This window comes from Mesocricetus auratus, unplaced genomic scaffold, assembly GCF_017639785.1.
Source record: "Mesocricetus auratus isolate SY011 unplaced genomic scaffold, BCM_Maur_2.0 Super-Scaffold_100028, whole genome shotgun sequence".
Lineage (NCBI taxonomy): Eukaryota > Metazoa > Chordata > Mammalia > Rodentia > Cricetidae > Mesocricetus > Mesocricetus auratus.
In genome coordinates, this window is record NW_024429209.1 from 24,805,272 (window position 1) to 24,829,890 (window position 24,619).

The window sequence follows — 24,619 nt, forward strand, 5'->3', positions numbered from 1 at the left end:
GGGCGGAAGTGCCCGCGGCGGGCGGAAGGCTAGCTCCAGGGCTTTGCTGGCGCGGCCGGAAGCCCTTGTAGGCTGCGAGCACCGGCGGGAGGCGGGGCTGCGGACCTCAGAGGACGCCGGTGGGATACTTTGCAGTATCCCTTGGCAGCGCCGAGGTCCTCCTCAGCCTCTCGGGCGGCCGCGGGGCGGCGTTGTCCTGAGTCCCGCCGGCTGCTCTTCCCTCAGGTCTCGTCTGCCTTAGCGGTTCCGAAACTTGTCTGCGCGGTGTAGGCATGGACGAGGACAACCTGGAGACTGCCCTGCAGACCTACCGGGCCCAGCTCGGGCAGGTAGAGCTGGCCCTTGGTGCTGGCCTGGACGCTTCGGAGCTGGCGGACCTGCGCCAGCTGCAGGGCGATCTGAAGGAATTGATTGAGCTCACCGAGGCCAGCCTGTTGTCGGTCAGGAAGAGCAAGCTGCTGGCTACGGTGGACCAGGAGCACCAAGCAGAGGAGGATGCTGAGTACTTGGCTTTCCAGAAGGCTGTGGCGGAGGAAGGGGAGGCACCCGTCGCCCGCGGGGATGACTCGGAGACGGTCCCTGGGAGCGAGGTGCAGCCGGGACCCACCTCCCCTACACAGGAGGAAGACGAGGAGGATCCAGACCAGGAGGAGCTGAGCGGTACTAAAGTGAATGCCCCTTACCACAGCGCTTGGGGCACGCTAGAGTACCACAACGCAATGATTGTGGGCACTGAGGAGGCAGAGGATGGTTCGGCATGCGTTCGCGTGCTCTACCTGTACCCTACCCACAAGTCCCTGAAGCCCTGCCCGTTCTTCCTGGAGGGAAAATGCCGCTTCAAGGAGAACTGCAGGTAAAGCCCTCTGCTACTAGCAACGAGGGGCACTCCGGCAGGACCACTGCTGTGGCCTGCCGCCTTCACAACTTGTTGTCCATCCCGCAGAACTGATAAAAGAGAAGGGCGAGCTTCAGGTGGCTGACAAGCTTTATTTAACAGTCTCTCTCCCCTCCCATCCCTTCCTTTCCATCCTCCTCCTCCTCCTGCTCCTCCTCCTCCTCCTTCTTCTCTGTCTCTCTGCTTGTCTCTACCTCCCTCTCTCCCCCTCCCTCTCTCCCCCTCCCTCTCTCTCTCCCTTTTTGATACAGAGTTTCTCTGTGTAGTCCTGGAGTTTGCTCTGTAGACCAGTCTGGCCTCGAACTCTGAGATCTACCTGTCTCAGCCTCCCAAGTGCTTGGGATTAAAGGCGTGGGCCACCACTTCTAGCTAAGATTTACTTTTGCTTATGTGTATTTGTGTGGGTATGTGAACATGAATACAGGTGCCAGAAGAAGGTGTTGACCGTTCCAGAGCTGGAGGTCCTGGTGTTTATGAGTCACCCAACATAGATCCTTGAAAGCAAACTCAGGTCCTCTGCAAGAGCAGTATACTCCCAACCCCCAAGCCATTTCCCTAGCTCTGTGTATTTATTTTCTTTTTTAAGTGTGTGTGTGTGTGTGTGTGTGTGTGTGTGTGTGTGTGTGTGTGTGTGTGAATAGGCATGTGTACTTGAGTGCAGGTGCCTGAGGAGGCTAAAAGAAGGTGTTGGATCTCCTGACACATGAGTTGCTGCCGGCGGTGAACCATTTGGGTCTTCCTCAAAAACATCACGTACTCTTAACCACTGAGCCATCTCTCCAGCCTCCAGAGACCACCCGTATTCCTTGGTTTGTGGTTCCCTTGCATCACTTTAAGCTCTTACTTCCATGGTTACATCTATACTCTTGTGCGTTTTATTTCTTTATCTTTTCTTTAAGATGGGATCTCATGTAGCGTAAGCTGGCCTTGTACCCCGTGTATTGCCAAGGATGACTTTGAATTCTTGATCTTCCTGCCTTCACCTCTTGCTTATACCTCCCAAGGGCCAGGATTACAAGCATGTGCTACCCAGCTTGGCTCTGCACTCTTTTTTAGATCCTAGTAGACTTGACATGTCCCTTTGCTCTGTCTCCTTCCTTCTCATGCTGATAGGTGCATGAGGGATCAGTGTGCTCAACGGGTTTTCTCCAAGAACACACGTGTTGCTTTATTTGCCATAGCCTTTATGTAGGAAGCCCTGTGATGAGAGATTTAATACCTCTGAGTGCGTTCTCTGATTGGCATATGCTCACTGCTCTGTGCAGGAACCCTATAGGTAGGCCCTGCACTCACCCCCAATTTATATAATTTTTATGTGCACATGCATATGCCGCGGTGCTTATGTGTAGGTCCAAAGACAGCTTTTGAGTGTGGGTTCTCTGAAGAACCATGTGGGCCCTGGGGATTGAATTCAGGTCATCAGGTTTGGCAGTAAGCACCTTTACTTGTCAAACTGTCTTGTCAGCCCCCACCCCATTTTATAGATGGAGAGACAGACACCAAGGCAATAAGTAATTGGTACAGTGTTGCTTGGCCCTGAGACCACTTCATCTGGAGCTGCTTGTGGTATCAATTTTAGGGCAGAACTAAAAGACTGTAAAACATCTGGCACCGTCTTTACCACCATCCAGGACTAATGAGTTGTTTTCTTGAATTTGCTTTAGATTCTTAAAAATAAATTTTAAAAAAATGTTAAGTATCAGTCTATCCCTAACTCCACCTGTATTAGCATAACTTTGGTGTATGTGTTTCCAGTGTATAATCTTCTCTGTGGTGGGAATAGAATGCAGACCTTGGACCTACCCTGAAGGGGCACAGGTAGACTTGTTTACTGTGTGTTGTAAAATAAATTCCGATATAGGAACTTGAGTATAGAGAACTGTTATAAAGTGAACTGTAGCTGTCAAGCTCATATCACAGCTGCCATTTGCCAGCCACCCCAGATTCCCTAACAAGCATCAGATTCGATCTCTCTCCAATAGACAAAACAACTTTTTTGGGGGGGGGCAGGATGAGGGGGTTGTTGGTGTGTGGTTTTTTTGTTATTTGTTTTTTGAGCCAGGGTTTCTCTGTAGCCCTAGATGTCCAGGAACTCACTTTGTAGACCTAGCCTCAACTCAGAGATCCATCTGTTCTGTCTCCCGAGTGCTGGGATTCAAAACTTTTTATAACAAGTGCTTCTTGTGTTTTTGTAGCATATATCTCAGGTGTCACTGTGATGTAGACATCATAGTTCAATACTGTCCATTTTCTAAACCTGATTGTAGCTGAATCTAGCCATTTATGCACTTCTCCAGGTCTTTCTGCCCTAACTCTTTTCTTATTGGAGAATCAGCCACCTTGACTCATCAGTCAGCATATATGCTAAAGGACCACATTTGTTGCTGTGGTTCCAGTGGATTAGCAACCAGATCACATCACCTACTCAAACTGTTCCAACCCCATCAGTACAAGTAGGAGCAATTAATTTACCAGAAGGCATGTTGTGTTAGGCTAAGGCTCTATCATTCTATTTTATCAATAAAGACTTGAGAGGCAGAGAAAGCACCCAGCTGCTTCCTCCTCTGTTGTCATTCCAGAAAGAGAGCTTTTCATACCTCATTTTCAAAAAACTCTTCCAACTGGATCACCCTCCCTTTCTACTTCCTGTGCATTCCCCTCTCCCACCTCCTGACTTACCCTCCACTCCCTGTGGCTACTTCTTATCAACTGGTTGATGCGCTACCTCTTGACCTATGGAATGTTGCTTTTATTCTATCCTATTTATAATAAGCAGAAAGCTCCTGGATTAAAGGTATGTACTAAGGCTGAGCCACTTCACAGCTAGAAGCAGGTTACTTCAGTAAACGGTGAAATCTCAGGGTTCAATGTGATCAAATCCCACAACATTTCCTCCTTTTGTCTAAATAAAAAAGAAAGGTTTTAACACAGTAAAACTGTTTACACTCTTTCTGCTGTTTCTCTGAGGAGGCAGCTGTCTGCCTCTTTCTTGCTTGTCTCTCTTCCCTTCCCTTACTCCCTTACCTTCCCCCAATTAAACTTTCCACATAAGTTTTAAAAAAATGTTTACAGTAATGAAGCTATTTCTGCTGAGCTTTCCACAATGTCTAGCTTCACTGTATTTGGCAGTCTTAGGATTTTGAATTTCCTGAGCAGTTTTTAGTCTGAAGCTGATCTTTGTATGGTGTTTGTCAGCTTAGTGGTGTTACGACAGTCCAGGTGGATTCACCGTTGCAGGGTCCCACTATCTTCTTGGGGAACCTCGAAGGTGTCCATTGTTTGCGTAGAGCCTGGTGGCAGAAGAGGCTGGAGGTGGATGATGGCACTTAGCCTGTTGTGGTCTGAGGCTCCAAATCATCCCAAGCAGACACAAGAAGTTACAGCTAGGCAAGATTTAATGCAGTGCTGCAGAAAAGAAGAGGGGAAGGGGAGGGGGCTGATCAATCAGGGCTACAGAACAGACTTGGGAGTTTTACATGCTAATGAAAAAGGAACAACAGATGTGGAGAGATACTAGATAGCAGAAAAAAACTGCAGAATTATATCAATCTGATATTTTAAAGATATACGTACATCCATACCAATGTAAAATGTTTGAGAGTAACAGTTGTTTAAAAGTAGATTTAACAATCTACCCTTTTATTCCATCATTTCTATACTATATCTCTCTTTTTCCCTTCAGAAAAAGATTCCTGAATCTAATCTCCTTTATTCAGCTTTCTCCCTGATCATGACCAGTAACAGTTTATAACCAATCCCCCTAAGTGATGATGACAAACATCCATAACTCACTGATCTCTGCTGGGATTAAAGTCATGGGCTATCACCAACCTGCTCAAATATTTTATCTTAGCCACAAATCACTACAACTCTCAGAAATTTAGAAAACAAGTTTTGAACTTTAGTAAAAAAAATCTTAAATATCTTAACTGTGTTTTTAATACCAAACAACAAAAAATGTCATATTTATTTAGGAAGAAGATCAAGAGCTGATGTCTAAGATGGTGTGGGCTACATGGCAATGTACAATCTGACATTCTAACATGGAATTAAGACATGTGGTTTAAGAAAGCCCATTTTTTTCTTTCACATCAGTAAGGCAAGTATGCCTTTGGTAAATTGTCATTCAAAAATTTAAAAAAAATTTTTTTCATGCCTGACCAAATGAAAGGCATTAGGATTTATAAATTAGTCTGGATTGAATGATCAAGCTGTCTGATGAAGTATCACCTTTCCTATTCAGAAGGTCTCTTCTGTTTAAATCTAATCTTTATGGTTTTGGTTTTTGTTTGGTGTTTTTGGGTGTTTTGTTTTTCATGACAGGGTTTCTCTGTATTGCTTTGGAGCCTGTCCTGGCACTTGCTCTGTAGACCAAACTGACTTCAAACTCACAGAGATCCGCCTGCCTCTGCCTCCAAGTGTTGGGATTAAAGCCATGTGCCACCACCACCCAGCTGAAATCTAATCTTTATGAATCTCAGTGGTATCCACAGTGTTTCTTCATAGGTGAAGTGAAGGCAAAACCTCTTCCCCAATGTAACACATATTCTAGTATACATTCTGAGGTCAACATATCTTTAAAATATCAGACTGATATAATTCTGAAGTTTTTTTCTGCTATCTAGTATCTCTCCACATCTGTTGTTCCTTTTTCATTAGCATGTAAAATATTTAAAATTAATAAATAACCTGTGTAATCTCTCTCTGGGGGGGGGTCTTTATTATCCCTTTCTGTTTATTAAGCATATCTTTTAAAGTGCAATTAAATCTTTTTTTTTTTTTTTTTGGTTTTTACGAGACAGGGTTTCTCTGTTTTGGAGGCTGTCAGTCCAGCCTGGCCTCGAACACACAGAGATCCGCCTGCCTCTGCCTCCCGAGTGCTGGGATTAAAGGCGTGTGCCACCAACACCCAGCTGCAATTAAATCTTTCTGTAACTGCTTCTCCTGTAGGATTGTGTGCCATACCTGTAATGTGCTGGAGCATTGTCAGTCTTAATTTGTACAGCTATTTTCATAATGGCCATGACTTCTAATAAATGGATACTTACAGAATCAGCCTTTCCCAAACTTAAAGCCATTGTTCACTGAAATCCTGACTGTGTATATATGGTATGGTACACATATTTTAATTTTGCAAACTCTGCAAAATGAAACCCATACATTTGACAAATTTCATTTCTTTAGGTACCTTTCGACTTACTTCCTGCAGGTAATAGAGTTTTGTTACACAAAGAAAAAATGGGACATTTCCTTATAATTTCTTTGACTTGTTGCCAAGTGATAGAAAAATCTTTCTTTGAAACTTTGCTGTTAACATGGTGTCTATTATGAAATTCTGAGTGTTGTAGCACATTTCCTATTAAGAGCTAATCAATTTCATCATTACTCTGTGCTAGAGGGCCTAGTAGACCTGCATGGGATGTGATGTATAAGGGATGATTTCTATTTCTGATTACTTGTTGTAGTTTGATAAATATAATTCTGAGCCATTCAGAATTAAGTTCAGCAGTTTCAATATGTAACACCTCTTTCTGCATATTCTGAGTCAGTAAGTATATTAAAAGATTCAGGAAAATATAATACCATAAGGATGGCTGTAACTTATTTTTGAAATAAAGTATGAGGGCTTTGAGTCACTTTATTTTTCCTGACTCATAATCTGCCTTTCCTAATTTATTTTCATCAGTATAGAATGTAGGGGTTCCAGAACTTGGTATCCTTTTACTACATGAGGGAGAGTCCAATTGTTTATTTTTATAAATGGAATTCTCTTGCTTTTGGGATGTTTATTGTTAATTTCTCCCCCAAAATTACTGCAGACTCTTTGCCAATGTTTATTTTCTGCCCAAAATGAGGCAATTTCAGCATTAATAAAAGGTACCACAATTTCTGCAGGGTCTATTCCTGCTAATTGATGAAGTCTCATTTTTCTTTCAGAATCAATTCAGAAATCTATTCTATATAGGTCTTTAATTTTTTTTTTTACTCTGTGTGCTAAAAATATACATTCTAAGATAACATCTTCTCTCTGCATAAGAATTCCTGTGGGAGAATGAGTAGAAGGTAAAAATAACTAAAATACAATCCAATTCTGGATCCAACTGATCCACATGTGCATTCTGTAATTTCTTTTCTTCCAGAGCCAATTCTCTCTTAGCCTCAACTGAAAATTTTCTTGTACTTTTTAAGCTCTTATCATCTTGTAAGGGTTGAAATAAATAGTGCTTGATTAATTAATGCAGTTTGTAGGCCGTAACCTGTTAATACATCCCAGCAATTTATGAAAATCATTAAGAGTTTGTAATTGATCTCTCTTGATTTTTACTTTTTGTGGTTAAATTGTTTGTTTGTTTGTTTGTTTGTTTATTGGTAAGCCTGTCTTCTAGCCTAGATAATTGATAGGATCTCCCCTTCTCTGTCTATTTTTTTCAGGAACAATTTGTAACCCCCAGCAAGGCAAAATTCTCTACTTCATCAAACACTTTTTCTAAGGTATCTGTGTCTAAATCAGCCAGTAAGATATCATCCATGTAATGATAAACATTAGATTGAGGAAACTTTATGAATTATTTCTAATAGCTATTGTACAAAACATTGACACAAGGTGAGGCTGTTTGGCATTAACTGTGGAAAAATTTTCCACTGATGCCTTTTAACAGGTTGCGTATTATAAGTAGGCATTGTGAAAACAAATTTTTCTTTATCCTGTTCTTGCAAAGGTAGAATTAAAAAAGTAGTCTTTAAAATCAATCATAGAGTAGACCATCCCTTAGGTAATATAGAAGTCAGGGGAAGCCGGCCCGGTGGTGGCACACGCCTTTAATCTCAGCATTCGGGAGGCAGAGGCAGGCAGATCTCTGTGAGTTCAAGACCAGCCTGGTCTACAGAGCGAGTTCCAGGACAGCTTCAAAGCCACAGAGAAACTCTGCCTCGAAAAACCAAAATAATAAAAAAAAAGAAGTCAGGGGAATTCCAGTCTGGAAGGAGCCCATTGGCTGAATCACCTAATTTATAGCTCTTAAATCTGCTAACATTCTCTATTTTCCAGACTTCTTTTTAATGACAAATACTGGAGAATTCAAAGGACTGGTCAATTCTTTAGTATCTCTAGTGTTTAGCTGCTCCTGTACCAGCCATTCTAGTGCCTGTAATCTTTCTGATGTCAAAGGCCATAGTTCCACCCACACAGGTTTGTCAGTTAACCGTTTCAAAGGCAGGGCTTTTGGCATCTTTGAAAGATCAACAGCTATTGTGTTCTGCTTATGAACAACCTGAATGGTCTGCAATTGTTCTTGACAATACCTTTTAATATTCTTCTCAGAAGCATTGTTTTATGGTTTGTTTCTGAGATTGGAGGAATGTTAATCTGTGATTTCCATTGCTGCAACAAATCATGTCCCCATAAATTCATGTCTATATTAGCCACATATGCATTAATTTTCCTATTTGTCCTTCTTGTACTTTGTTTTTCCTGAGGTAAAGTTCCAATCCCCAGAACCTGAGTATTTACTACCTGAAGAGCCTGCTCTGGATGTCAAGATTTTGGTGAAATTATTTTTACATCTTCCCTTGTGTCTACCAAACCTACAATTGCACTACCATTTTTTTGTATTTTTACCTTTGTTCTCTGATCATCAGTTTGCCAAAAAACTTGTTTTCTCTTGAATTCTTTTATTCTATCTACTGAAGCTGTTCTGTCCTTGATCACATCCAGAGCAGTGTCTGTTTTTAACAACAGGCATTAGTCTTTTAATTGCTCTGTGGATGAGTTTCTCTGAAGCTGACAGGGGATGATTGAATTGATTTTGATACGGGGGCCCTTTAGTGCATTTCCAGAAGGCAAAGGGTTACCTTGCCTGTCTCTTGTTGATTTGCATTCATTAGTCTAATGCTGGCTTTTGCCATACCTTCTGCATTCTCCAAGAAAACTGGAGCCTTCTGTTTGGGTTATCTCTAGAAAAAACATTGTTTCTTAGAACAACTTGCCTACAATCCCCTTTCAAATGTCCTTGCTTGCCACAATTAAAACAACTGACATTTTGATTTTTCTTAAAACTTTTTGAAGTTACTTCCATCAGAGTAGCATCATAAGCTTGAGATCCAATATCAGCTATATTTTTTAATGATTTATTTGTTTGCTATGTATACAGTATTCTTCTTGCATGTATGCCTGTAGGCCAGAAGAGGGTACTAGATCTCATTACAGATGGTTGTGAGCCACCATGTCGTTGCTTGGGATTGAACTTAGGACCTCTGGAAGAGCAGCCAGTGCTGTTAACCTCTGAGCCATCTCTCAAGCCCTTGGCTATATTTCTGATTCATTTATCTATTGGTGATGATCTTGCCTTTAAGGGCCTAATTACCCTTTTGCATTCTGGAGAAGAAAAAAAAAACAGTGAAGGCTTCTTTTGGGCCTTGTATAATTTTAGTAAATGACTTGGCTCTCTTTCCTGATTCTTCAACCTTGCCCCAAGCATTTAAAACTGCTAAATGACTTAGTGCCAAGGTTTGATCATCAAATTTAAGGCCAATTCAGCATATTGGCCTTCAGCTAGCAGCTGTTCTTGGGAATGTCAATGTCTCTAGCCCTGTATCATTTTTCTATGGCCCTAGCTTCCTCTTCCTACCGTGTTCCCCTTTTATCTGAAAACCAGCTTCCAATATTGCTGTTGCCTGATCTCTCCAGTCTTGGGGGATAATTCTGCCCATGAATTCTGTTTCACATAGGGTGAATACATACCATATTAGATGGCTGCTGCTTTAAATCTTCTCAAATCTAATATTTCTATATAATCCCATTAACTGCTTGATAGCCTTGGGGGTTTCTATAATCTCCGGGTAGTTCTTGTATAGTAACTGGATAAACTAAAGTTGGTTTCTAATAACCTTGGGTCATCCCTCTTCATTTTCATCATGTGGTGACACTGTTGGTTCTTGACTAAGCTCCTCTGTCTGTGTCTGAGTATTTTTCCTTACTTTCATTTAAGTCTTTCTAATGCTTGTATCTTTCAACTTTTCATACTTGGCACAAAGAAACCACTATGGCTGTGAAGGATAAAATATGAATTGCCAGACTGATGGTACTTATAATCAGTTTTATGTCAATCTCAGTTAAATCATTTATCTAAAGTAGCACTCTACAGGGTCCTAACACCCCGTCCTTAACATGGGAAAGATTTTTCCTTTTAATATACTTAACTCTCTCCTTAAGGACTTCCCAGGTGTCTTACTAAATCTGATGACTTCTCGTCACTCATTGTTTGACACTGGAGTAATTTCCCTGACTGTGTGGTCGTGCAGTCACTAATTGGAGCACCAAATGTTGTTCTGTTTTATCAACCATTCTATTTTATCAGTAAAGAGTCGGGAGTCAGATGCTGGGGTGAAAACCTGCTAGTTCCTCTTCTGTTGTCATCCCAGAAAGAGAGCTTTTCCTCCTCTGTTTCAAACAAACAAACTCCAACAGGATCTCCCTCCCTTTCTTCTTCCTGTGCATTCCTCTCTCCCACCTCCTGACTTACCCTCCACTCCCTGTGGCTACTTCCAGTCAACTGGTTGATTGCTCCATCTCTTGACCTATGGAATGTTGTTTTTATTCTATCCTATTTATAAACAGAAAGCTCTTTGACTGAAGATGTGTACTAGGGCAGAGCTATAAACAGTTTCCTCCAGTAAACAAGGCAATCTCGGGGTTCACAGTGTGATCAAATATCCTGTAGCAGAGGCATCATTTGTTAACCTGAGTGAAAGGGGAAATTTTTCACAGTTTGGTTACATAGTAGTACAGTTCATATAGGAAAGAGAAGATAAATGCTGGATGTTTCTGTTTTGTTTACTTATTTTCCAAGACAATTTATTTTTGTTTGTTTATTTAGAGATGGAGTCTCTATTACATGTATCCCCAGCTGTCTTGGAACTTACTATAGGCTATATGACTGGCCTCAAACTCACAGAGATCAACTTGCCCCTGCCTATGGAGTGCTGGAAATAAAGTTGTGTACTTCCACACTTCTGAATATTCTTTATATATATTTATATATATGTGTGTGTGGTTTTTTTTTTTGTTTTTTTGTTTTTTTTTTTTGGTTTTTACGAGACAGATTTTCTCTGTATTGTTTTGGAGGCTATCGGTCCAGCCCAGCCTCGAACTCACAGAGATCCGCCTACCTCTGCCTCCCGAGTGCTGGGATTAAAGGCGTGCGCCACCACCACCCGGCTTATTTTTGTTTTATTTAAATTAGAAACAATCTTATTTTTCCTGGCTGTTCTTAAACATGATATCTTCACTGGAAAAGTGGTGCATTCCTATAGTTCTAGCATTTAGGATACTTAAAAAATTCCAAAAATAAATAAATAAATAAAACGTTTTTAAAAATCTGCTAATTTAAGGCCAGCCTGGGCTATGTAGTTAAGACCCTGTCTCAGAAAATAGTAATAGCCTTATAAATTCATAGATTTAAATGTATTGATTGGATTTTTTTTCCCAAGACAAGGTTTCTCTGTGTAACACCCTGGCTAGCCTGGAACTAGCTTTGTAGAACATGCTAGCCTCAAACTTAATGAAATATGCCTGCCCCAGCCTCCTAAGTGCTGGGATTTAAGACGTGCCACCACTCCCTTTTTAGATGGATCTTACTCCATTACAGTTCTAATCCTCATTGAGCTTCATATTGCCCCAGTTTTGGCCTGTGGGGTCTCTTCAGTTAGGCTTTCCTATCCTGATCTGAGCCAGCTGACACTGGCTGTCTCCTTACTGTCTGGGTCACATAACTTCCTGCCCAAATGTGCTTGCTCTGCTTCCCCTTCACAAAAGGGTGCCACGTTGCTGATTACCATTGACCAGACACTGTTTTGAAGTCCTTTCTAGGGCAGAAATAGCAAATGTTGGTGATGTGTATATTTATGTGAACGTAGCATGTATAATGTAGGTAAAAAATAGTATTTTTAATGACTACTGTGTTCTTACTCAGCCTCACCTAGATCACATGTTTGGTTTTTCATCTTAGGATCTGGTTCTTAAGGGCGAGGGAGTCAACTTCCAAATGTGTGTGTGTATCTGTGTCTTGTGTCTGCACATGTGCAGGTGCCTGCAGAGGCCAGAAGAGGGCATTGGATACTCAGAAATTGGAGTTACAGGCTGTGGGATGCATGATATGGGTGCTGAGAACTGAACTTGGGTCCTCTACGAGAGTAGCAAGTGCTCTTAACTGCTGAGTCATCTCACTAGTCACTTCCTTTCCCCCATTCTTTTTTTGTCTGGTGGGGGCGTTCAAGGCTGGGTTTCTCTGTGGCTTTGGAGGCTGTCCTGGAACTAGCTCTTATAGACCAAGCTGGTCTCAAACTCACAGAGATCCACCTGCCTCTGCCTCCCAAGTGCTGGGATTAAAGGCGTGTGCCACCAATGCCCTATAAAGATTCTCTCCTTTTTAAAAGAAAAAAAATTCTTTGCTCCCATGTGTCTATTTGTTTAAATGTTAGTAATTTAGGTGCTAGAGAGATAGCTGCATGGTCGAGTGCCTGCTGCTCTTGCAGAGGACCTTACTTCTGTTTCTAGCATGCACGTTGCATGGCTCACAACCAACTGCAACTCTGGCTGCAGGGGATCCTATACCCTCTTCTGCCTCCGCAGGTACCTTTACGTACATGTGCACGTTTTCCCACACAGACAAACACATATACACATGATTAAAAAGAAAACAAACATTAAAAATTTAGTAGTTTTGTCAGGCAGTGGTGGCACACACCTTTAATCCCAGCACTTAGGAGGCAGAGGCAAGCGGATCTCTGTGAGTTTGAGGCCAGCATGGTCTTCAAAGAGAGTTCCAGGACAGTCTCCAAACCTACAGAGAAACCCTGTCTCGAAAAATCAAAAATAAACAAATAGATAAATAAATAAATAAATTTTAGTGGTTTTCACAGTATATCTTTTTTCTTTTCTTTTTTGGTTTTTCGAGACAGGGTTTCTCTGTGTAACAGCTCTGGCAGTCCTAGAACTTACTTCATAGACCAGGCTGACCTCGAACTCAGAGAGATTCACGTGCTTTTGCCTCCCAAGTACTGGGATTAAAGGTGTGCACCACCACCGCTCAGCTTCACAGTCTGTCTTGATGTGGATTGGTTTAAGATGATCTTCTCAGAAATGTGCTCTTCCATTAGGTAGTTTCAAATATTTTTGGGGGGTGGAGGGGCAGGGTCTTACATAGTTTAGGCCTCAAACTTGTCATTTTATCCTTAAAAATATATGTTATGATAGTAGAGAAATTCCTGGATCACCTTTGCCAAACTTTCACAATTAGGTGTACTGTTTTTCTTGGCCACAGCAGAGCTCAGGGTACCAGCTTCTCCACATCTGCAGTGTTTGCTTTCCACTGTTTTGCTGTCTTCCTGAGTTTGAAGAGTCGTCTCATTACAGCTTGTTGTAATTATAAATGGTTGTGAGCTACCTTGTGGGTGCTGGGAATTGAACTCAGGACCTCTGGAAGAACAGTCAGTGCTCTTAGCCTCTGAGCCATCTCTACCCCCTAATCAATGCCTTTTAGTGTTTAACCCAAGTAGTGACTATTGAAGGAAAATATTTGTTTTCTGTTTGTCATTTGTTTGTTACTATCTTTATTGTTTCCTTTTTCTCTTACCAGTTCACTTTTCTGCATACTTTTTATTTTCGTTTTTATTATTTAACTTACTTTTATGTGTATAGGTATTTTGCCTGCATGTTTATCTGTGTACCACGTGTGTGCCCATTGAGGCCACAAGAGGGCATCAGTCCCTTGGGACTAGAGTTACAGACAATTGTGAGCGGCTATATGGTTGCTGGGAATTGAACCCAGGTCCTCTGCAAGAGCAGCTAGTACTCTTGACTGCTGAACCATCTCTCCAGTCCCTTTATTTCCTTAATAGTTACTCTAAGCCGGGCGTTGGTGGCGCACGCCTTTAATCCCAGCACTCAGGAGGCAGAGGCAGGCGGATCTCTGTGAGTTCGAGACCAGCCTGGACTACCAAGTGAGTTCCAGGACAGCCTCCAAAGCCACAGAGAAACCCTGTCTCGAAAAAAAAAATAGTTACTCTGGTATATGGTTAATCTCTTAAATTTATAACAGTATAGTTTGCATCACTACCAATTTAGTATCAATAATTTAAAAAAGGTTATCCTGTATAAACTCATCTGTTTACTATTACTATTAAAAGTTGCATCTTTGAGCCAGGCAGTGGTGCATGCCCTTGGTCCCAGCATGCAGGAGGTAGAGGCAGGCAGATCTCTGTGAGTTTGAGGCCAGTCTGGTCTTCAAAGAGAGTTCCAGGACAGCCTCCAAAGCAACACAGAGAAACCCTGTCTCGGAAAAAAAAAAGTTGCATCTTTGGAACTGAGGATGTAGCATAATTGATAGAGTGCTTCCTTAGCATGCATAAAAGCCTAGGTTCTGTCCCTAGGACTGTATGAACCTGGCGTGATGGCGCATGCATGTAGTCCTTACACATACATCAGAGTCCAGAAAGGGCACCAGGTGTCCTCTATCACTCTGCCTATTCCTTTGAGTCAGGGTCCCTTCCTGAACCTGTCTCGGAAAAAGAAAAAAAAAGATTATTAAGAAAAAAACATAGAGTAAGAGGGAGTCAGGAAGATAGATGCCCAAGAAGTAGAAGGGAGGGTCATTTTATTTTAGTTTGAGGAGGTTTTTGAAACAGCATAGGAGAAGAAGGCTTCTGAGATGTCAGTGAAGGAGAACAAGGCACACCCATACTCCATGTTGGGTCAAACACCACACATGCTAGACAAGTGTTTGTACTCTTAAACTACATCCTCACCCATGGTTTCTAGTGATAAGTTACTGTCAAACTGTATTTCCTTATATGTGAAGAACACACCCCTCCCTCTTGCTGTTTTTAAGGTTTTCTGTCTTTGGCTTTCCTTACCAGTTTATGACTTGTCTAGATGTTATTTTTGTGTTTGTCCCACTGGGTCTTTAGTAAGTGCAGTGATTTGAGTAAGAATGGCATGCTTAGTCTGCAGTTGATGAACTATTTGGAAAGGATTAGGTGTGGCCTTGTTGGAGAAGACATGTCCCTGGGGGAGTGGGTCTTGAGATTTCAAAAGCCAGGCCGTGTGTGTGTGTGTGTGTGTGTGTGTGTGTGTGTGTGTCTGCCTCCCTTCCTGCTTGTGGATCAGGATATAAAGCTTGCAATTACTGCCTTAGTGCTATGATGATAATGTACTAGCCTTCTTAAACTGTAAGCTACAAGTCCCCAGTTAAATGCTTTCTTATTTTTTAATAGATTTTATTTAAATTAGAAAATCTTATTTTACATATCAATCCCAGTTCCCTCTCCCTCCCATCCTTCCATGCTCCCTACGCATCCAATCCCCCATCTACTTCCCAGGGAGAGTGAGGCCTTCCATGTGTATCTAGGCCCTCCCCTGTGTATCTAGGCTAAGAGATTATCTGTCCATGGGAAATGGGCTCCCGATGTCCGGGTTTGTGTACTAGGGATAAACATCCTGGTTTCACTGCCAGAGGCCCCATAGATTGTCCAGGCCTCCTAGCTGACACCACATTCAAGGGGCCTGGTTTGGTCCTGTGTTGGTTTCCCAGCTTGGTCAGACTGGGGTTCATGAGTTCCAACTTGCTCAGGTCAGCTGTTTCTGTGGTTTTTCCCAGCATGGTGTTGACCCTTTGTTCATCACTCCTCCCTCTCTGAAACTGGATTCCAGGATTTGGCTCAGTGCTCGCCTGTGGATCTGCTCCGGTTTCCATCAGCAAATGCTTTTAAGAGTTGTTTTGAGCCAGGCAATGGTGGCGCATGCCTTTGATCCCAGCACTTGGGAGGCAGAGGCAAGCGGATTGCTGTGAGTTCGAGACCAGCCTGATGTACAAGAGCTAGATCCAGAACAGCCTCCAAAGCCACAGAGAAACCCTGTCTCCAAAAACAAAACAAAACACAACAAAAGAAAGAAAGAAAGAAAACGAGTTGTTTTGGTCATAGTATCTCACAGCAATAGAACAGTAGTCTTAGATTTGTGGACTTGTATTTTGTTTTACCAGATATGAGTGGGTTTGGTTGGTTGGTTGGTTGGTTGGTTGGTTGGTTTGGTTTTTCAAGAAAGGTCTTCTCTGTGTAGCCCCAGCTGTCCTGGAACTCCGTAGACCAGGCTAGTCTTAAACTCAAAGATCGGTCTGTCTCTGCCTCCTAGTGCTGGAATTAAAGGTATATGCCACTTATGGATCTGCTTTGAAGTCTGCTAAATTCAACTTCTGGACCAACTCTAGTTCCAGATAATCCAATACCTTTTCTGGTCTCTGAGGGCACCTCACACATGTGGTATGCATAGAGACAAGCAGTCACATGTACATAAATTAAAATTAAGTAAAACTTTAAAAATGAAAAATAATTTTTGTAGCTAAATCTTTGCAAACACTATTACTTCCTTAAAATCCTTTATTAGAAGCACTTATTGGATTAAAAATATATATACATCTGGAGCATCTATTCTAAATAATCCAAAATCTGAAATGTTCCAAAGTCTAAAACTTTTTTTTTTCCAGGTAGGGTTTCTCTGTGGCTTTGGAGGCTGTCCTGGAACTAGCTCTTGTAGACCAGGCTGGTTTCAAACTCACAGAGATCCACCTGCCTCTGCCTCCCGAGTGCTGGGATTAAAGGTGCGCGCCACCATAAAACTTTTTTTTTTTAACTTTGTGTGTGCAAGCAGAGGAGGCCATTGAGTGTCCTCTATCACTTCTTCCTTATTCCTTGAGACAGGGTCTCTCAGCCTGGAGCTCTCATGTTTTTGGTTAGAAAGTCCCAACAATCCTCCTGTCTCTGTCTTCTATCAAGCACTAGGGTTCTAGCCATTCAGGTCCATATCCACCTTTTTATGTGGGCACTGGGGATTTAAACTTGAGTCCTCACACTTGCACAGTGAGCACTCTTACCCACTGAGCCAGCATCCTAGTCCTTTCAAATCCAAAGTTTTTTGAACACTAATATGATACCACTAATATTTTTTAAAAATACAAATTGGAGGGCTGGAAAGATGGCTCAGAGGTTAAGAGCACTGACTGCTCTTCCAGGGGTTCTGAGTTCAATTCCCAGCAACCACATGGTGGCTCACAACCATCTACAATTCAATCTGGTGCCCTCTTCTGGCATGTAGGCAGAACACTGCATATGTGATAAATAAATAAATCTTTAAAAAAAAATACAAATTGGAAACATTTCTGATCCTAAGCATGTTTTGCTGTTGTTTTCCTTGTTATTGTTTTTTTTTTTAATGTGTATGGATGTTTTGCCTGCATGTATGTCTGTGCACTGCTTGCATGCCTGGTACCTGCAAAAGCCAGAAGAGGGTATTGGATCATCTGGAATTGGAATTCCAGGTGGCTGTGAGGCACCATGTGGGTGCTAGAAATTGAACCTGAGTCCTCTATAAGATCAGTTGGTGTTCTTAATTGTTGAGCCATTTCTTCAGTCCCCTTTAAAAATACTTACTGCTGGAGAGGTGACTCAGTGGTTAAGAGCACTGGCCACTCTTCCAAAGGTCCCGAGTTCAATTCCCAGCAACCACATGGTGGTTCATAACTATCTATAAAAATACTTATTGTTTCATATGAAGGCATATGAAAGTGCCACTATGAGAGCATGGAATCAGAGGACAGCTTGTGGGAATCAGTTCTTTCCTTCTGCCATCTGAGTCCCAGGGATCAAACCTTTTGGTTCTCAGTCATTACTGTACTTTGGTGGCACAGTCTTACAGCTGTTGATGCCATTTAGCTGTAGGTCTAAGATAGTTTGTGTGAGAAGGTACTTCCTGGAATCCTGGCCTGACCATGTGGTAGCAGAGGCTGTAGGTGTGAGCTATGGCAAGTTCTGACCTTTTCTCTGTTCATCTCCCTCTTTCCCTACCCACTCATTACTGATTATGAAGAAGGCCTCAGCTATCCCGGAGTGAATCCCCTCAGCTGCTCTTTTGAGGTTAAAACAACTTCCTGTCTGAAATGATGGCATGTAGTGGTAGTTGGTAGTTAGCTTTTTTCATGCCTTTATTTGGCAGAGTTCTTGGCTGCAGTCTTCTGTGTCTCCACATTTCCTCTTTGTTTTCTGTCAGATTTGGTTTTGGTTTTAGTTTTGCAGATGCACTGATATATAAAAGACACAGCACCTTTGTTGTAACTAAGTTCTCCGAGTTTTTGTTTCAATTTTTGAGAAAGGATCTCTCTGTGTCGCCCCAGCTGGTCTCAAACTCATGATCACCCTGCCTTGGGCTTCCAAGTACTCATTCCCAGGGCAGACTCAATGTTTCCCAATATCTAACACACCTGCCTTGAATATTAGTGTCAAGAGCATCATGTTTGGTGAGAGCTGATGAGCTATAGTCACAAGGCTCTCTGCCACATTGTCCCCCTAACCTAGAAAGCTGATAGAAACACAAGCCATCTCCCCAAAGTAGCCCTGTGTGTCCTAAGAGAGAAAACTCCAGTGTGTATATGTGTGTGTTATTTTAGAGTGTATATATATATATATATATATATATATATATATATATATATATATATGGGGGGGTACATTCTATGCATTTATATGCATGGGCACATGTGTTTAGTGGGCATAGGTATATGGTAGTATGTGCATGCGTGTGTGAGAGAGATTGTATATATGGATATGCAGGTGTATATGTACATAAATTATGTGTATGTATATGCATGAGAGAGTATGAGAGTGCCTATGTATTTGTATGTGAGTGAGAATGTATGAATGTGTATGTATGTGAGAGAGAAATGTGTCTATAAATCCATAGGCATGAAAGTGTAGATGTTTTTGCTGGTGTTCCTGTCTTGCGTTCTTGAATTTTACTCCATTATAGGCAGTGCCCTATTGATGGTCTTTGTGATTCTTGGCTTACTCGCTCCTAACGGACCATGTCTAAGCCACTGCCTCCTGTGGTTACATCTACAGGTTCTCCCATGGGCAGGTGGTTTCTGTGGATGAGCTGCGTCCTTTCCAGGATCCAGACTTGAGCTTACTACAGACTGGCTCTGCGTGTCTGGCCAAGCACCAGGATGGCCTTTGGCACCCAGCACGGATCACTGGTGAGATGGCCTACAAGGGCCTGCCTGGTGGGACCCTTTTTGAGACATCCTCACTATTATTCTTATAGGCATTTTCCACCTCCTCTGGGTTGGGCTTTGACTTCATCTGGGCCCAAGAGGAGCAAGTCTGTCTTTTCCCCAAGCCCCCTCCCTTCCTGTCTCTCACTTTGCTCCTGACTGGTTGCCCAGCCCATAAAGCTGCTAACCTACAGCCTGTCTCTGTCACCCTAGATGTGGACAATGGCTACTATACTGTTAAGTTTGACTCACTGCTGCTGAAGGAGGCTGTGGTAGAGGGCGACAGCATCCTGCCTCCTCTGCGCACTGAGGCTACAGAGTCATCTGACTCAGACAGTGGTGATGCCAGTGACTCCAGCTATGCCAGAGGTATGGCAGAAATCAGTGCCCAGAAGCCAGGCTGGTGCGGGAATAGACCTAGACAGGCACCCAGCTGTCAGGATAATTGTAGAACAAGTGATGTAGTGAGAAGCTTAGCATGGTAATCTACAGGAGAGGGCCCAAGGGACCAGAGAGTGTGTGATGGGCCTGGGTAAGACCCAAGACCTGGCTTTTGCCTTTAAGAAACAGACACAATGATCATATGTAACAGTCAGAACTCCCTGAAGCAAGATGGCACCACACTGTCAGAGAGAAGGGAATGTTGGTGCTAGATCTGCCAAGGAGTCACAGGAAGTAACTGAATGTAGAGTGTAGGAAAGGGTGACTTCTTCAGATGGCTTCCCAGACTTAGAGCTTGTGTGCCTGGTAGTAGAGGAGAAGAGATTTTGGCAGATGGAAAATGTGTTCACGTAAAATAGAGAGTCCAGGAAATGAAACTAGGTAGTATATAATTCTCCTGAGAGATTGGTTAGGATGAAGATAGGAAGGTGTCTCGGGGAACCTGTGATGTGAATTGGTAGTTTCTGAGCTCCTATCCATGGTGGCAGATAGTAAGCTGAAGCATTGCCAGGACTGTCCACAGCATGCTTGAGGAACCTGAGGGGGCCAGAAATCCAGGAGATCAGGCCCTACGTAGGACCTGAGTTCTTGGGTAGCCTTGGCTAGAACCCACTACTTGGAGTCCTCTGTCTCCTGCAGTGGTGGAACCAAACACCGTGGACGCCGGGACCTGCAGTTCTGCCTTTGCTGGTTGGGAGGTACACACACGGGGCATTGGCTCCAAACTCCTCATCAAGATGGGCTATGAGTTTGGCAAGGGTGAGTGTGTACTGTCCTCAGACGGGAGGGATGCCTCAACATAGCCTAAGACTCTGGCAGAGGTAGGACAAGGCCCTGTCTTTCCCAGGTTTGGGTCGGCATGCAGAAGGCCGAGTGGAGCCCATCCACGCCGTAGTGCTGCCTAGAGGGAAATCACTGGACCAGTGCACAGAGATACTACAGAAGAAGACAAAGGGAGGCCAGGCTGGGACCAATAGGCCTCCACGATGTCGGAGGAGTGGTGGTAGACCTGAGGGCCGCCCACCCCCTCGGAATGTGTTTGACTTTCTGAATGAAAAGCTGCAAAGCCAGGCACCTGGGACTCCAGATGCTGGGGTGGACACTCCAGGAAAAAGGAACAAGGACATGTATCATGCCAGCAAAAGTGCCAAGCAGGCTCTGACTCTGCAGCTCTTCCAGACTGAGGAGAAGATCGAGAGGACCCAACGGGACATCCGGGGCATCCAGGAGGCCCTAACCCGGAATGCCGGCCGGTATGTGTGGGGTCCAGTTGAGGCAGTATGGGCTCCAGTGGCTATGCCCACAGGATGCCTGCTAAAGGTCACCTGATCTCAGTAGCCCCTGAGTCTGAGGTGGTCTAAATATTAGAGAACGGGCATTGGCCATAGCAGCTGGGGGCCTGGTAGTGGGGAGCCATAAGATAATGCTGACCAGCAGGCTCTCCCTAGGCACAGCATGGCAACAGCCCATCTGCAGGAGAAGCTGGAGGGAGCCCAGCGGAAGCTGGGTCAGCTGCGTGCTCAAGAAGCCAGCCTAAAGAAGGAGCAGCGGAAGGCAGATACCCACAGGAAGATGACAGAGTTCTAGCATCCCTGCCTATATCGTGGACAGAGCCCTGGGAACAACTCCAAACTGCCTTGGCAGAAAGACAGCTGTCATCCTGACACAGAAACAGCACCTAGAAGAGGGGTCAGCCCATTCCAAGGCTGTCCCTTATTCAGCCTTGTCAGCCTAATTGTATGAATACTACTGAGTAGACATGGGGTGTCAGGGTTGATTTTGAACACTTATTTGACCACCAAGCCCATCTACCAGTGTCTTGGGGTATCTCCGTAGTGAGGACATTAAAGTGATTTCATCACAATTTCTCTCACTGGAGACTCAACTGGCTTCAGGATCTCTGGGGACAAATGGATCTGAGTAGGTCCTGGCAACAGACAGGTGGACTGGGGGTGAGGGCGTCCCAAATGAGGCCACTGCCTCTATCTAAGGCCCAAGAGTCCAAAGGAGGAGCATCTTCCCTCTCCTCCCTTCTCTGCCCAAGTGGGTAAGATCTTAGGGTGGCCCTTCAGTGCCCAGCACTCACAAACAGGTAGGGTATAGGAGGTAGAAGCACCTTTGGGGACACTATCAATCAGTGATGAAAGCAGGCAGGCCTGACTCAAGTGGGTTTGGGGTTCATTTCTGGTTTTCAGTTGCCACTGATAATCCATCCAGTTGACCTGCGATGCCCACCCCATTCATGAGCGTCTGCCTCACTGTGGTGGGGTTTTGTGCTAGTTTTGTGGTATTTGCCTATGATGAGACGTGAGGAGGGGAGCAGAGACCGTGGGAGCAACTGCGCAAGAGCTGTGCAGCTGCTGGGAGGTGCTCTGAGAGACACAGGAAATGAGGTGGGGAGCTCACCAGCAGCCCACAAAGACCTTCCTGGCTGTCCTAGGCAGGGCCAAGCAGCAGCCCCACTGTGGCCTTGGTAAGTGCCTGCCCCATCCCCCATCCTGGGCCAGTCCCCAAGCCTCTCCATGCCCTGGGGTCTAGGAAGGATAGGCCCTGCCTGACCAGGCCATTGAGACTTGGCTGTAGCCAGGTTAGTTGACTTTGACCCCCTCTGTGTAAGATGTCTACACCCCAAGCTTGAACAGACAGGCCGGCACCTCAGAAGACCGTTCACCCTCATTTTGCTCACCTCTTGGGTGAGCCCCTAATCAGCTCCCCTAAGGGCAACTCCAGGAGAAGCAGGGATCCTGGGAAGGGAGGAGTAGGGTGGGGTACTTGGCCTACATAACAGCTACTCATGTTCAGTGATCCTCCCCGCTCCCAGTGCTTAGCTTCTGTAGTGAGTAATCTAAGAACATCACCTGACACAAGGGGTCACTCCTGGGCAGTGGTGGCTGGAGGTGCCGTCTGTGGTCTGTGGCTCAAAGTCAGAGTGGTGTCAGAGATTCCCTCCAGGTAATGGCTTTGAGCTACAGTACAGCTCAGGTTGTAGCTGCTCTGGCCATGCTCTTCCATCCCCACAGCCATCTCAGATAACGAAAGGAGTGGGTAGGGCCTCACCTTTTTACCGGGAACCCTAGCCAGAGAAGAAAAGGCGGGTGCCTGTGGGGCAGGGCAAATATGCAAGGCCTGGGGGTTTCCGGTGTGCTGAGTCAACCAGGGAAGAAGAAGAACCCACCGTCTGGGCAAGATGTGCACATAGAGCTGCAGATGTGCACTGGTCCCTCAGTCAGCCCCCAGCGCTCATCTCTTCTGTCCCCAGGTCCCCTTTCCTGCTTTACAAGATGAGGCCACCAGTGCCTCCAGCCCCACTAGCCCTCTTGCTCCTGGGGTGCTTCTCCCTGCTCCTCTGGCTGTGGGCACTGTGCACAGCCTGTCACAGGTATGTGCCTGGGTTCTGTCTGCCCTCGCCATGCATGGCTCAGAGTCAGAAGTCACAACAGAGAAGTCCATATGAGGGTTCTGCATGTGCCTCCACACTGAGCCTGGGCCAGCATCTCTGATCACCCCTGCACCTTCCTCTGCCTACTGGACTAACGGCACTCTTGCCCCCAGGAAGCGGGCTCAAAGGCAACAAACTGGGCTGCAGGGCAGTTTGATACCAGTGGAAATGGTGAGTGCCAGACTGTCCCTGGGGTCAGGGCAGGGACAGCAGGGAATCAACCAGCCTTCCTTGCCCCTAGTCACTGCTGAGACAGACCCGCTCCCTCAGCAAGTCTGACACCAGATTGCACGAGCTTCGCCAAGGCACTCGCTCCAGCATAGGTGAGCTCCTGGGAGGCCATTAATGTAGGGCTGGCCCACTGGGGCCAGTCCTGTTGCCTTAGCCCCTCAGTGACCTCTGCCTTGATCTTATCCCTAGCCCCACGGCCTGCCAGCATGGATCTCCTGCACCCACACTGGCTGGAGGCATCCAGGGGCAGCACCAGGTCTCAGGTAACCCCCTCTGCCTTCCCACCTCGGCAGCTGCCCAGGGCCCCTCCTGCTGCCCCTGCAACTGCACCTTCTACTAGCCCTGAGGCCACTTATTCCAATGTGGGGCTGGCTGCAATTCCCAGGGCCAGCCTGGCTGCTAGCCCTGTGGTGTGGGCTGGAACACGGCTGACCATTAGCTGTGCTAAGCTTGGGCCTGTGGCGGAGTATGCCTGCATCCAGAAGCGCAAAGAGACAGAGCAGGGCTGCCAAGAATCTAAGATGATCCCAGTTCCTCAGGTAAAGTGAGCCTGGGTAGGGTAGGGTAGACGGGACTGAGCCCACCCTTGGCAGAGGACAACGCCAGTCCCTTCCTGGGTTTGCTTCCTCTCTCCAGGTGGATCTGCTGTACTCCAGGGTCTGCAAGCCTAAAAGGAGAGACCCAAGACCTGTCACAGATCAGCCGGACCCCCGGGGTGGGAGAGCAATTGTGGCCCTTGGGAGTGATGTGGAATATGAGGCCATCGCTCTCAGGGGCCAAGATACCAACCAAGATCCCTTAGAAAATGTGTATGAAAGCATCAGGGAGATGGGCCCCTGAGCAGTGGAGGGTTCACATCCTGTTTATTGACACGCATCGACTTAGGAAGGATACCCAGGCTTCTGCCGCAGCAGGGTTTGACTGCAGATCCTTCTCTGTCCTTCCACCGCCACAGCTGACAGCACACATTTCAGGTTCAGTCCTTGTGGCCTGATTAAACCTCTGTCACATAATGTTGGCTCTCGGTTGCGTTTTTTGAAAGCTGTAAAGGTTGTAGTGTGAGTTTCCCAGAAGGGTTATAGATGTCCCTTTCTGATCTTCCGGAGAGTTTCCTCATACCTGGTCCCCGAGGCCATGACCTGGTTGTCAGACTCAGAAGTCAGTGGGTGGGGGGGAAAAAAGGCAAACAAGCCCTTTGCTGTGGTGGTTTCCCAGGCTGGAGGGTCTGGGACAGCACAGCCAGTTGGAAGAGTGGGATCTGGGCCCTCAGATCCTCCAGGAGCCTCTGCCACCAACCCTTGAGGTTACATAAGTAGGTGGAGGTAGACCTTCTGGCATTAAAGAATCTGCTCCCAGGAGGCCAGTCAAGAAGGTGCAACCCCTTCCTAGCTCTGATAGCTCACCATACATGGAGTCCTGGAGGGGGCAGGAGGTGGGGGAGCAGGGAGGAACCAGCCCTCCAGCTGCAGGGTTTTGCTCAGGGCGTCCCAGTCAAGGCTGTCAGCTGGAGAAGTT

The 24,619-nt window shown here is 45.0% G+C and overlaps 2 protein-coding genes across 3 annotated transcripts; both read left to right on the top strand.

The window, feature by feature from the left end:
- The first annotated feature begins 64 nt into the window (after positions 1–64).
- On the top strand, positions 65–21,298 carry Zgpat (zinc finger CCCH-type and G-patch domain containing). Its single transcript, XM_005074547.4, has 6 exons — positions 65–853; positions 18,842–18,975; positions 19,207–19,362; positions 20,074–20,193; positions 20,282–20,687; positions 20,883–21,298. Exons 1-6 carry the CDS (start codon positions 273–275, stop codon positions 21,019–21,021), a joined length of 1,536 nt encoding a protein of 511 aa, XP_005074604.1. The 5' UTR covers positions 65–272; the 3' UTR covers positions 21,022–21,298.
- On the top strand, positions 21,235–24,117 carry Lime1 (Lck interacting transmembrane adaptor 1). 2 transcript variants are annotated; one of them, XM_005074546.4, is made up of 6 exons: positions 21,235–21,354; positions 22,694–22,813; positions 22,987–23,044; positions 23,115–23,196; positions 23,294–23,643; positions 23,741–24,117. In XM_005074546.4, the coding sequence occupies exons 2-6, from the start codon at positions 22,716–22,718 to the stop codon at positions 23,942–23,944; spliced, it is 792 nt and encodes a 263-aa protein (XP_005074603.1). In that variant the 5' UTR covers positions 21,235–21,354; positions 22,694–22,715; the 3' UTR covers positions 23,945–24,117. The 2 variants fall into 2 exon arrangements, with proteins under 2 accessions (XP_005074603.1, XP_021085451.1); XM_021229792.2 differs by lacking the exon at positions 21,235–21,354 and adding an exon at positions 21,441–21,907.
- The last annotated feature ends 502 nt before the right edge of the window (positions 24,118–24,619 follow it).

Coding starts and splice junctions, on each gene's coding strand:
- Zgpat (XM_005074547.4), top strand. CDS start 273: ATGGACGAGGACAACCTGGAGACTGCCCTGCAGACCTACCGGGCCCAG. Junction 18,976..19,206: donor GCACCCAGCACGGATCACTG/GTGAGATGGCCT, acceptor CTGTCACCCTAG/ATGTGGACAATGGCTACTAT. Junction 20,688..20,882: donor CTAACCCGGAATGCCGGCCG/GTATGTGTGGGG, acceptor GGCTCTCCCTAG/GCACAGCATGGCAACAGCCC.
- Lime1 (XM_021229792.2), top strand. CDS start 21,732: ATGATGAGACGTGAGGAGGGGAGCAGAGACCGTGGGAGCAACTGCGCA. Junction 23,045..23,114: donor GTTTGATACCAGTGGAAATG/GTGAGTGCCAGA, acceptor CCTTGCCCCTAG/TCACTGCTGAGACAGACCCG. Junction 23,644..23,740: donor AGATGATCCCAGTTCCTCAG/GTAAAGTGAGCC, acceptor TCCTCTCTCCAG/GTGGATCTGCTGTACTCCAG.